The sequence below is a fragment of the Erythrolamprus reginae genome, chromosome Z (assembly GCF_031021105.1).
Source record: "Erythrolamprus reginae isolate rEryReg1 chromosome Z, rEryReg1.hap1, whole genome shotgun sequence".
NCBI classification, from domain to species: domain Eukaryota; kingdom Metazoa; phylum Chordata; class Lepidosauria; order Squamata; family Dipsadidae; genus Erythrolamprus; species Erythrolamprus reginae.
The window spans coordinates 21,423,690-21,437,608 of record NC_091963.1 but is presented as its reverse complement, the minus strand read 5'-3'; the positions used below and the strand labels follow the sequence as shown (position 1 = coordinate 21,437,608).

The 13,919-nt window shown below is 38.3% G+C and overlaps 1 protein-coding gene across 1 annotated transcript in view; it reads right to left on the bottom strand.

Annotated features, from left to right (window-relative positions):
* Window positions 1-2,932: 2,932 nt before the first annotated feature.
* The window catches only part of KIF5B (kinesin family member 5B), a 48,332-nt gene continuing 37,345 nt past the window's right edge, over window positions 2,933-13,919 (bottom strand). The window contains exons 18-26 of the mRNA XM_070727550.1: window positions 13,770-13,831; window positions 13,562-13,671; window positions 10,508-10,609; window positions 9,683-9,743; window positions 9,517-9,588; window positions 9,313-9,417; window positions 8,021-8,237; window positions 6,333-6,484; window positions 2,933-6,049 (exon numbers count right to left, since the gene is read on the bottom strand). Coding sequence (XP_070583651.1) covers window positions 6,348-6,484; window positions 8,021-8,237; window positions 9,313-9,417; window positions 9,517-9,588; window positions 9,683-9,743; window positions 10,508-10,609; window positions 13,562-13,671; window positions 13,770-13,831 — 866 coding nt within the window. The 3' untranslated portion in view covers window positions 2,933-6,049; window positions 6,333-6,347. The remainder of the gene's footprint in view (window positions 6,050-6,332; window positions 6,485-8,020; window positions 8,238-9,312; window positions 9,418-9,516; window positions 9,589-9,682; window positions 9,744-10,507; window positions 10,610-13,561; window positions 13,672-13,769; window positions 13,832-13,919) is intronic.

The window sequence follows — 13,919 nt, the reverse complement described above, 5'->3', positions numbered from 1 at the left end:
CCATTTGATTGATTGTGTGCCTGTTTTTTATATATATTGGGACTGTTTTATGAATTTATTAACTTTAAATTGTAATTAGATTGGTGGGCATTGGATTTGTTAGTATGTACTGTTTTTTATTATTGTTGTGAGCCGCCCCGAGTTTGCGGAGAGGGGCGGCATATAAATCCAATAAATCTAATCTAATCTAATCTATTCTTTCCAAAACATCGAATAGTGGGAAAAATTAGATTAAAGGGAGACAGAACATTGCCACCAGAATGATTATCTGAAAACTGAGCAGAAAATCAGTGGCAGAAAAGTTTAAGAACAGACCACATTAGGGTGAGAATGCTGGAGAAAGAATTAGATACAAATCTAATAAATAAATAAATAAATTTATCCTCATGGGAGTTCAAAGGGCAGCAGGTCAAAATGTTGTCAGTTTCTCCATTCCGAGTCTCCTCCCTTTCCTATGTCATGTGATCAGGAATATAGGTAACACGAACTATACCTTTCTGAACTTTTTAAAATGACAAAGATGTATTTATTGCACATCAAAAGGATTGCTGCTCCCTCTGGTGGCCATTATCTTTAATTTAATTCCTTTGTGCTAGCTTGGTGGAAGCTTTCGGTTTAATAAATACTACTGTATAGGGAACCTCATCAGATATTAAGAAATATCTGTATAATTAAAGTGGTGTTAGTATGAATGGGAATTACTGTAAGTGGAACATTGAGACAATAAACTGTTAAAAATGGCAACGTATTTCATGTCTCTGTCCAAACAAGGGATACAGTTCCAAGTACAAGATGCTTCAGTAGCTTCTTAGTCCCTGATACAGATCTAGTTCTTTCCCTTTAAGGTATTTGAGCAAATTCTTTTACCGGTAATCGAAAGCTTTCTGCAGATTCTGGAAGTGTGAAGATTTTTAAACGTTTTTGGGGAATGTGAAGCAATTTGGTGAGAAGTCCAGATGTAAGGGCCCATCCAGGTAATGGGTGGAGAAAACTGAAGCCCGGCAAAGCCTGGCACACAGAAGCAAATGAGTGTTGCAGGTGGGCTCCTATCAGAGGAGAGGGCAGACTCGTTTTGTGTTTCAAGGATTTTCTATTCAAGTGCTGGTTATGACCTATAAAGCCCTATATGGCTTAGGACGAGACTACCTACCTTCTGCCTCATGCCTCCCAGTGGCCAGTTAGGTCCCAGTCGGCCTTCTCCAGGTTCCGTCGGCCAGAGCCTCCTCTGTGCTGGCCCCGGGCCTCTGGAATGAACTCCTTCCGGAGATGCATACTGCCCCCCTCCCTCCTAGTCTTTCATAAAGCTACTTATGTCTGCCTCTGCCGACAGGCATGGGAACCATGAGCCACAAGATTGTACCCGGCTGATATGAATGATTGAGAATTGGATGAATGTGGATGACTGCATAAGGGGTTTTAGATTTTTATTTATTTTGTATATGTCTTTTAAGATAATTAGATTTCTCACATATATTGTTTGCATTTACAGTGTTGTATGCCGCCCTGAATTGCTTCGAGAAGGGCGGTGTAGATGTCAAATAAGTAAGTCTGGCAAGAGCAAAAAGCATAATCCGTCAAAGCTGCATTAACTTAGAAAACAAGACCCAGCAATGAAGATATACTTTATTGTATGAATTAAAATCTGGGCTGTGTAAAATTGTTTTCATGTGTAATGCTTATAGGCAACATTGGACTTAGTAACAGCTGACTGAGATCACCCTCTTCAAGAAGCATTTTCATTCCTTTTTTCCTTCTTTTCTTTTTACCTTCTACATCTAGATTTCCTAATTCTTAGTGCAACAATGGGGCTCATTCTAGACAAGTCATTCAGTTTTTAGCGGTTTTCCTGAAGAGCAGTTTAAGTGTCACTTACCTCTGGCATGGTACACCAGGGACAATTTTTCAAAAATAAAAAGCCTAGCACCAACATGAGAAGTTGGCTTTACACACTTGTTCTTGGAAGAGTATAGCAGGTTTATGGGAAGGTTTATAAATCTCATGGAAATTTTGATAATTAGATATCTTCCCTCAAGCTTATATTTCAGGTTTATATCAAGGCATATGGAACACTATTTATAAGCAAAGATTGATACATATTCATATCTCAATGTAAATCCATGCAAACTATACACTTTTGCACAGGTAGTCAACTTACAATCACAATTAGTTTGAAATTTCCATTGCTAAGCAAGATAGTTGTTAAGAGAGTTTTGCTTCATTTTACGACCTTATTATTTCTGGGGCACACTCAAGTAAATCATTGCAGTGGTTAAGTAAAATATGTGGCTGTTTAAAAGAAATCTGGCTTTCCCCATTGACTGTGCTTCTCTGAAGCTGTCTGGGATGGTTAAAGGTGGTGATCTCATGAACCCAAGACATGTCATAAATACATGCCAGTTGCCAAGCATCTGCATCTTGATTGTGTGACTATAGAAATGAAAACCAGTCATAGGTCACTTTTTTCAGTGCATTTGTAACTCTGAATAGTTGTTAAATGAATGCTTATAAGTCAAGGACTATTGTAGAAGTTTGCATGATTGAGACTACATTCAAATGACACCGTCAGATGTATATGCTTCCTGGTCTTTGGTAGTGTGGCAGAATTACCAATTGAATGAGAGGGATCCTTTTTAGCAAAAATAGAAGACACAGTTTGGAGTCAGTTTGGGGGAGGAGACATCTGAGATCAGCAATAATGTATGTATTTGGGCCTATACAGAGTGGTTCTAGTTACTTGTGCCTGTCAAATGAACATACCTTTATGTAATGATGTCAAATATGAATTCCACTGATTTTATTTTATGTTTCCTCCTCTTTCCAGAATTAATATTAGCAAAATATTGATTGTATTAAATATGAAACCTTAGTGCACTATATAATGATATAATGCCACGAGAGATTCTACTTGGGAATCAAATTACATCTCAATGAATTTCACTGGAATTCAAAGATTTTCTTTATTTGAAATACAAAACATTTACATCATGCATGTAGTTAGCTATCTTCTCCAAATCATTTATTTATCCTCATATAGTGAGAATAAACCAGTGTACCAATAGGCTAGCTCTTTCATTTCATATCTGTTAGAGATAATCATATCAGTAATGTTTAACTTATATTATTTAGTTCATCTCTATAAATAATGTCGTCCATGTTACTCAATTCTTATCCTAAGCCATTTTTAGAAAATGAATTTAGAGGAAAAGAAGACTAAAGGACCAAATGCATTTAATAATTCTAATGTAGACTGAAGATGTTAAATTTGCAAAACCATCTATTGTCCTGTCATGCATATACCATAGGTCAATGATGGCGAACCTATGGCACGGGTGCCACAGGTGGCACGCTGAGCCATATCTGCTGGCACGTGAGCCGTTGTCCTAGCTCAGCTCCAACATGCATGTGTGTGCCCGACAGCTGATTTTTGGCTCTCACAGAGGCTCTGGGAGTGCATTTTGGCTTCCAGAGAGCCTCCGGGGGGATAGCTTTTATCCTTTCCAGGTTCCAGGGAAGCCTGGGGAGGACGAAACATGAGCCTACTAGGCCCACCAGAAGTTGGGGGAAAAGCCATTTCTGGCCTCCAGAGGGCCTCTGGGGGTTGGGGGAAGCTGTTTTCGCCCTCCCCAGGCACTGAATTATGGGTATATGCACTCATGCATGCACGATAGTGCACACACACACACTCTTTCGGCACCCGAGGGAAAAAAGGTTCGCCATCACTGCCATAGGTGACCCAAAGAATTAAAAGGGAGTTGTTTTGAAAGTCTACGTTGCAATTCTTAGTAAACATGATCAATTTTTTTTAAAGCCCTCCCGGTATTAAAATAATGCACATTTTAAGGTACATGCTAGATAGTTTATTTAATTTAAACAGCCATATCAGCACCAAAACCTGTGATACATTACTTATAGGAATGAAACTACCATAAACAACCATGAGAAAATATCCTGCTTCATTTGAATATCCTGCCAAGAAACCAGATTTGAATTGTGCAAACTGAATCGGGGTTAGAACAATATGTTACTGTTGAAAAAGTGGCATAGGCTATTACAAACTGAAAACACTAAGAACCATTACTTAAATACCCATTTCCCTTTGTACAAGTCCCCTCTTATATTGCAGAGGTCTTTTCATTTTATGTCTGGAGGGTTTATTTGAAACACAAAACTGTATTAGGTCAATTCAAAAACTTTCAACAGCTTGGCTGATTTAAAAAAAAGTCCAGACTCTAAAAATCATAAATGAGAAGCTATTGGGAAACAACCTAATTTTTCTATCGTTAGATAAAGATGAAGGTTCCCCTTCCTGACTCTAGGGGGCGGTGGTCATCTCCGTTTCAAAGCCAAAGAGCCAGCGTTGTCCAAAGATGTCTCCATGGTCATGTGGCAGGCATGACTAAATGCCAAAGTGCACGGAACACTGTCCCACCAAAGGTGGTCCCTATTTTTCTACTTGCATTTTTACATGCTTTCGAACTGCTAGGTTGACAGAAGCTGGGACAAGTAACGGGAGCTCACCCCGTGATGTGGCACTAGGGATTTGAGCCACTGAACTGCTGACCTTTTCATCAACAAGCTCAGTGTCTTAGCCATTGAGCTACCACATCCCTTTTCTATCATTAAGTTTCATCATAATACAAATACTTTCATTTGTAAAAAAGTTAGTCATAAAAATCTACAGAAAACCTTTATGTCCAAGTGCTTGTGAACTTTCTCTAACAAGATACAAAACTAGCATAAATCTCCATTGTTGCAGTTTATTCTTCTATTCTTATAAACCTTACAATTGTTATGAGAAAGCCTTCTAAATCCTTTAAAATTTATCGTGCAGGAAGTCCATATCAAAGGCATTATTTGCTATGGACCTTCCTGAAGTGCCATTCCAAAGGGCAAAACTCTAATTAAAACAAAACAAAACAGGGATATGGGACTTTTTGCAAAAACAAATAGAAGACTAATTAATTTGTCTGAGAAGGTGTCTGGAAAACATACATTTACAGAAATCTAGATTTACAAATTAATTACAGTGAAAGTTCAGTATAGCTCAATTTCCATAGTCATCTAACATTTCAGGTCTTTTTAAACAATTAACTTTGTTCCTGTTTGTCAGTTTGCTGAAAATTAATGAATCCATTCTTATTCTCAATCTTTAACCCAAATTTGTAGTTTGAAGACTACTGTAGACTGTCATTTATAGAACATTGTAGAGTTTACTTGTAGAATAGAGTTTATTAGAGGGGTGGGGAGGAAATGCAAAATAAATTCCCAATTTCTCCTCCAAATGTATACAGCTCTGATGATTGATAGGTTCATCAAGAGGAAGCAGAATGTTTTCATTTCATCATGCTATTCTGTGTATAGTCAGGAATAGGACAAATTAAAATCATTGCCAAATCAAGTCAATCTACAGTTATTACTTGCTATACACAGTATTAATTCAATAACCCAATAAGAGATATTTAACTAAAGAGTTATAGTCTTACAAAAACACTTTCTTAGTTCTGTGCTTTTGAATTTTCAGTGCCTAAAGGCAACAGTCATCATAAACACATCTCAGTAATTTCATACTGTACAAATAACCTTAGTTTTAGTCTCTATACAGCCACATAGGCAAAATTAATGTACAGCCGTATAGGCAAAAATAATGTACAGTGTTGTTCTAATTCATGAGTGGGTCAAGTAGTGTAATTAAAAGTGATAAAATTTAAAACTTATTTCAACATAGCTCCACACTTCCTAAGACCATTAAATATACATAAATTAAACTAGGAAATTTTAAGATGTTGCTTAACATACATTCAACTTGGCACAGTGCAGACTAAATTTAAGACATGAACGACAAATCATGTAATGAGACCTACATTTGAAGTTATATGTCAATTTTCCAAAAAAGAAAAAAGAATTCTAATTTGCTGGGACTCAATTAGCCAAATCCAAAATGAAGAGAGCTGTACAGATGGTACAAATTTATACAATTTTCTAATTTTCAAGGGATGACTCTCATTGCGCAATATCCAATTCTGATCATGTTGTGTGTACTTCTCACCATCTAGAAATAATCAAAAGAACATGCATAAATGAAGCAGACTTACAATTGTTAGTCTCCAAAGTGTAACTTTACACAAATATTCATAATTATGTATTATAATTATATATAACTTGTATTATATTAGTTATTTAAAAAACATACAACTCCCATGATGTCAGTAATGATTATATAACTCTAATTCTAGTGTACAATTCTAGTATGTTTTTAATTCATTCCTTTTTGTATTTGAAAAAGTTTCCAAATTTCTTACATATAAACTACCATTTTAAAATAATCAACCAACCTTAATTATCAGAATTTATGCTTTCTCTTGCCGAGCTCCACCTCCACGTAGGGCAACGGGCTGACTATTTTGGGTAAAAGCAGTTCCACCACGAATTGCATTTGGATGAGTTGGAGAAGCAGCTGGATGTTGACCAGGACGGATAGGCTTAGCTATATGAGAAAAAAATTATAAAAAATAAAGCAAGGCCATGTGACAAATAAAAATATAATCAATATGAGAGATTAAATGGAAGCAAGAAATATTTATGTTCCAGAAAAGTATTTCAACATATTTCAGTTGAAGATGGCTCTTTACAATTAGTTGAACATTTGTAATTAACTAATTTTTGTTTTGTCTTATATGTTCACCCAATGAACTAAGAGATTTTCAGTGTCTTCAGGACTGGCCATTAAAGTTACACTGCTAAGGGCTAATAATTACATATATCTGATGTAGGTAATTGCTAGACCAGAAAAACATATCTTGATGTTTCACAAAACAATGAAGTTTTAAAAAATAAAATTATAGTTATGTTTATATTTAATGTGTAATAACAATATTCTAAGATGCTTTGTAATTATTTTTTTTAATGCAGGACTTTAAACAAATATTTTTAAATGAGTGCTTCAATAGGCAAACTATACAACTGAAGAAAAAGTCTGCCACACTATCAGATAAAGCCGCAACTGCTATATACTGTATATAAATATCTGAATACACACAGCCTATAATTTAGAATTCATGTTTATGGAAGTGTAGTTAAAGAATACTCAGCAATTGCTCCAGTTCATCTGAATGCCCATTAAAAAGAGCAATAAGTGTTAGCTGACTTGTGGGAAAGATCCTAATTTCTTAGTACATTACGAAATATAACATAATTTCATTAATGAAATCCATTTCCTTTCAGAGAATTGGTATCCTGGAAAGCTGAAATATATGTACTGTATTTCTACACATAGGTGCACAGATGAGTAAAGGAATCCTGAGCTAGGCTTCTGCAAGCTGAAGTGCGCCTATCAAAAGGCAGGGGAGAGAAATGCGCCAGAGCCCTGCTGTTTGCTAAGGAAAGGACAATCTTTTTCCACTAGCTCTTTTTTCCACTAGCAGACCCCTCATCTCCATGTGCTATATTTCAAAGGGTGTGAGGTTCTTTTCTGAAGTGATATTTATTATTACTGTACTTCGGTCACACAAAGCTCTTTTAGGAGAAGGACAAGAAAAGGGAAGCAACAGTATGCACATTTGTTATAGTGTTTCCTCGATTTTCGCGGGTTCGAACTTCGCGGAAAGTCTATACCACGGTTTTTCAAAAATATTAATAAAAAATACTTTGCGGGTTTTTTCCCTATACCACGGTTTTTCCCACCCGATGACGTCATATGTCATCACCAAACTTTCATCTGCCTTTAATAAATATTTTTTTAAATAAACTTTAATAAATAAACATGGTGAGTAATAATCTGAATGTTTGCTAAGGGAATGGAAAATTGCAATTTAGGGGTTTAAAGTGTTAAGGGAAGGTTTGTGATACTGTTCATAGCCAAAAATAGTGTATCTACTTCCGAATCTCTACTTCGCGGAAATTCAACTTTCGCGGGCGGTCTCGGAACACATCCCCCACGAAAAGCGAGGGAACACTGTATTCCATTATTTTAAAATCTGTGTGTGTAAACATAGCATGTTTATGCTTCATTTGTTCTACTTACCAATCTGTGCTGAATGTGCCTTTCTGATCATGTTCTTTGATCTCACTGCATCTTTAATTCGGTCTACTTCTTGCTGGTATCGCTTACGATCTCGGGAAGCATTTTCTTTTGCTTCTTTTAATGCCGATTCCAAAGCTTTAACTCTTTCAGCTGTAGCTCTAAGCCGTTTCTCCAGTTTCGGAAGTTCACAACGAAGATCTGCATTATCACGTACCAACTGGACATACAGTAATGTGTGTGAATTTGTGCAACAAATTTTACAGATTATTGTCAATTTCTAATAAGTATACAATAAAGCACTTCTATCACACGAAATAAGTGTTTAGTCATAGTGTTATTGGTTTTTTTCCATTTAATTCCTATAAAATATTTTTAAGAATTTACTCATTTGAATTTAAGCCCCCACCTCCCCCAGCAACTCTTTTATAAACTAAAAATAAATGATATTTCTGAATGACATCATCTAAGTCAGGGGTGGGCAATTAATTTTGCCATGGGGCTGCATGAGAAATTGGGATGGTTTTAGAGGGCCGGAGCCTGGCCTGACCTAAACACCCAGATCCACTTTACAGACTTCTAATTGTTTGCTTTATGGCAACACAATGCACCACAGTCACTGCGCTGGAGTGTTTGCATGGTTTCTGTGCTCGGCCGCTCTCGGTAGGAGGTCGGGGTCCGCTCCAGTGCGAGGATGAAAGAGCTCACCGCGTCTGGCGGGACTCCTCCGGTTCCTGCTGTCCTCATTATTCATCAGGAAAGCAGGAACCAGAGAAGTCCCGGCAGACACGATGAGCTCTTTCATTCTCACACTGGAGCGGACCCCAAGCTCCGTGGACTGGTTACAGATAGCGGGTGGGCCAGATGCGGCCCATGGGCCACCTCTTGCCCAGGTCTGATCTAAGTAAATGAAATATTTTAGCTACAATTTAGAAGAGGTTCTTCAGAACATATGAATATATGACAGTGGCATTTGTCTTATCTCCAGCTATATCATCTTGGCATATTTATTTTCTGCAAACTTGGCTTTTGTTTATTTATATTCTCTCTTTCTTATTTTTATAAATAACTCAAAGCAAATATTCTTCTCTTCCCCTATTTTCCCCATAGCAACCACCCTATGTGGTAGAGGGCCAAAGTAATCCAGTGGCTTTCATGCTTAAAATGGGACTAGATCTCACATTCTCCTGTCCTAAGGATGCTTTTTTTGAGAGCCAACAGGACTTTACAAAACCATTGTTAATATAGCTCTTTTAAATAATGCAATCAAAAATATAAGATTATTACAGTTTTACCTGTTTGTGGACTTTTGTGAGCTGTTCAAGATTGTTCTCTAGAAAAGAAATCTTCTGTTTCTGAGCAGCACTCCCACCAGTATCATCTGAATCAATCTCTGCACTCTTGGATAAGAAGAGATACAATTGGAGTTCAGATTCTTGCAGAATGAATATCCAAAATATTAAATACATGTTAAAATAAAGAACTGAGTGTGACATTACCTTCTTAACTCTGGTGGCCAAATCTTGAACAAAGAGTTTTCTGAGATTATGCAGAGTCTGAAGTTCTTTGGCCTAACAAGCATAAGAGTATTAGAATTAAGACTTCTTTTAGTAAAGTAGTTCAAACATTTCAAAGGGTTTTTTTTTTTCAGAATATACAGCTTACCACAGTCTCCTCTAAACCTTTTAGGTCTTGCCTTGCTTGCTCTCTTCTGTCTTGCATAACACTGAAATCATAAATTAAAATTCATTCAACTTTTAGTATTTGTTCTAAAGTCTCTGGGGATTTTTGAATAACACGAAAAATAAAACCTAGATTAATAAATTAAACCTATAGAGTCCACAATTTAAACACTGAATTGCTTAAGAAAAATTAAAAAAACAATGTCAATCATGCAAATTTATATACAATACTTTGGAATCTATGACCCAAACAAATGAAATTATTTGGCATTTTATCTATATTATTTATTATATGCATTTGCAATAAATATCGCAGAAGCATGTATGCATTTTGAATGATATGTAATGGAGCAAATGCAAAGTAATCCATCTTTAAAACAATTACATTATTCAAAGAATGGTACAACCAGCCACTTGCCAAAGCTGTAATTGCACCGATCTTCCATCTCAGAACAACTATAAAAACCTAAACCTGGCAATTCTAGCAATTATTAAGGACATGCTATATCTCTTCTCTTTTTCTTTGTAAGAGAAATATAAGGAACAAATATTTAATTAATATTTACTAAGATCCAGTTTTAAATAATTCCAGAACTTCTAACAACAAATGCTTTTAAATTAGTCTGAAGATATTATTTCCTAATTAACAACCATTTGTAGGAAAAATATAAGGTGGTAAAAGAACATAATATCTCAAAATCAGAATTCACAGGTCTGAAACAAACTTTTTGAAAAGTATACAAAAATGAATAGCATTAACTGATTTTTTATTATGTAATATAACTCAATATAAATTATCTTTACTTACGTAAGTTCATGTAATTTCTTGCTTTTTTCCTGATCCACAGTTTTCAGCTTATCATGTTCAATTATGAGCCGTTCCTGTTCTAGTATTATCTTCTGATTTTGACTGAACATAGAAACAAAAATTAAGTGAAGTGAGCAATGATGAATATTTACTTTGTGACATATTAAATTGATTACAAATTTTGATATCTTAAAACAAAGATGACAATCAATCTTTCAGGCCCTAACATTTAATTTGAAACCAACTGATAACTGGTTTAATTTCCAACAGGTCTGAGCTATGAGCTTAGTTGATTTTAACTTTTTTTTTAATATTTAGTAGGAATGTGAAAATTAATATCCATTCTAACTTATGAAGCCCCTGTACCCTAAAACTCCTCGTTATCGTCAGAAAGATCTGTACCTCAAATCCAGTACAGTGATCCCCCGGTTATTGCGTTCCCGACCATTGCGAACAGGCTAATTTGCGATTTTTCAACCCGGAAGTCAAAACACCATCTGCGCATGCGTGCCCTTTTTTCTATGGGCACGCATGCGTAGATGGCGCCGGGCAGATCAGCTGCTGGGCGGCTTCCCTCGGTCTTCCCCCTCTTGCTGGCGGGAGGGCGAGCGGCGGGCATCAGCGAGGAGTTTCCCCACCGCCCACGCAAACTCCTCGCTGCCGCTCGCCCGCCCTTCACCCGCCCACGCCGTTCGCTCCCCCTCTTGCTGGCGGGAGGGCGAGAAGCCCTCCCCAGCACCCGCTCGCCCGCCCTTCGCCGCTCGCCCGGCCACCCGCCGTTCGCTCGCTGCTCGCCCGGCCACCCGGGTTCAGGGGGGTGCTGGCAAGCCGCCCATGCCGGCGGCGCCGTTTTAAAACAACCGCGCGGCTTTCCAATGAGTCCCGAAGACAAACGTCAAACTTCCGCGTTTGTCTTCGGGACTCATTGGAAAGCCGCACGGCTGTTTTAAAACGTCGCCGCCGGCATGGGCGGCTTCCTAGCAGCCCCCCAAACCCGGGTTGGGGGTCTAGGGGGTGCTGGCAAGCCGCCCATTGCCGGCGGCGACGTTTTAAAACAGCCGCGCGGCTTTCCAATGAGTCCCGAAGACAAACGCGGAAGTTTGACGTTTGTCTTCGGGACTCATTGGAAAGCCGCGCGGCTGTTTTAAAACGTCGCCGCCGGCATGGGCGGCTTGCCAGCACCCCCCGGACCCCCAACCCGGGTTTGGGGGGCTGCTAGGAAGCCCCCCATGCTGGCGGCAACGTTTTAAAACAGCCGCGCGGCTTTCCAATGAGTCCCCTTCCCAGGAACCCCAATCTTCGGCTCCTCTCTAGCGCCGCGGAAGTAAAAACACCATCTGCGCATGCGCAGATGGTGTTTTTACTTCCGCAGCGCTACTTCGCGAAAACCCGCTCATTGCGGGGGGTCCTGGAACGGAACCCTCGCAATGATCGGGGGATCACTGTATTTCCAAACAAAGCTGTTGGGCTTGTTCCCATCTTAGTCAAAAGACATAAAATGGCACAAATCAAGTGTAACTACTTTTGAAATCAATCAATCAATTGAAAGACCTTCAAGGTTAACTGGGGAAAATGCACATTGGTAAAGAGAAAAGAGCATTGAAGTGGAACAATTAAGCTTGGAAAAGCCACTCCTACAGACTTTTTTTCAAAGTATCTTATGTTCTTTCCAATGGGGCAGATAACACAGAGAGCACTGGTGTACCCACTTCATAATATGGCTTCAGCCAATTCATTTGCTGCATGCTTTCTCTCATTGCAAAAAAGCAAAAACAGAAAAACACAAGGAAGGAAGGAATATTTAATAGCTGTTTCACATTTTCTCTCACTGGGAAATCGTACATCAACTGCTGCCACTTCATCAATCATGCTTCCCTACAACAGGGAAATTCAATTCACTTTGGAAGGTGAGAACAAAAATGATGATTTCTACTTCATTTTTGCATTTAGCATTTGTTCTCCATGCTGATGGATACAAAGTATTTATTTTCACCTCCTGCAGACAAACTATGTTCCATAACTGGCTCCATTCTATCAATCAAATCAGGTGAAAAGATGGAGTAGATCCAGTTCTGGAAACAGAATTCATTCTTGTACCTAGATCTGAATTATGTCTCTGTTTCTTTAAAGTGAATATTTTTATTTTATTTGCACTGTGCTTTTTAATTTTGGAGCAAAAAACTGAAAAACATGAATATAAAAAAGGTATTTCTGGCCACTGTGGTCACCAAAATTTTATCCAGCTCCTAAAAAAGACTGATATATAATTATGTAAAATCAAAGAAAATGGTGCACTTAAGAATCCATTGCTCACAGTCACTCATGCCCTCATCACCTCGAGGCTCGACTACTGTAACGCTCTCTACATGGGGCTACCTTTGAAAAGTGTTAGGAAACTTGAGATCGTGCAGAATGCAGCTGCGAGAGCAATTATGGGCTTCTCCAAGTATGCCCATATCACTCCAACACTCTGCAGTCTGCATTGGCTGCCGATCAGTTTCCGGTCACAATTCAAAGTGTTGGTTATGACCTATAAAGCCCTTCATAGCACCGACCAGAATATCTTCAGGACCGCCTCCAGCCGCACGAATCCCAGCGACCGGTTAGGTCCCACAGAGTTGGCCTTCTCCGGGTCCCGTCGACTAAACAATGTCGTCTGGCGGGACCCTCTGGAACCAGCTCCCCCCTGAGATTAGGATTGCCCCCACCCTCCCTGCCTTTCGTAAACTCCTTAAGACCCACCTTTGCCGTCAGGCATGGGGGAACTAAAACACCTCCCCCTTGCCCATGTTGTTTTGTTGATTGATTGACTGTGTGCCTGTTTTTTATATATACTGTTTTTATGAGATTATTAATTTAAATTGTAACTAGATGGGTGGTCATTGGATTTGGTATTATGTACTGTACTGTTTTTTATTATTGTTGTGAGCCGCCCCGAGTTTGCGGAGAGGGGCGGCATATAAATCCAATAAACCTAACCTAACCTTTCATAAGCAGAAATAAGTTATCCCCATCCAATCCCATTCATTATGGCAAACAGTATGTAAAACTTACTCTTTCAAATCAGTTATTAATTTTTCTTTTGCCTCAATTTCATCTCTCAAGCTGCTAATTTGCTTCTGATGAGTCTCACGGTGACTTTGGATTTGCTGGTCAACTGCTTGCTAAAGAACCAAAAGTTCTGGTTATTTTACAGCATAAGGACAAACGATGTACTTAGTTAATTCGTTTTAAAGAATTATTAAAATGTAGGTTGACTTGCCTTGATCTCATTTGCAGTCTGAACTTTGTTCAGATGTTCCTTCTCCATTTCATGAACTTTTTCTAGAAAAGAAGAGGGGGAGAGAATTCACCTTTAAAACACATAATCAGGCAGTATATAAAAAGTCCTCTAATACTTGTAACTTTACAT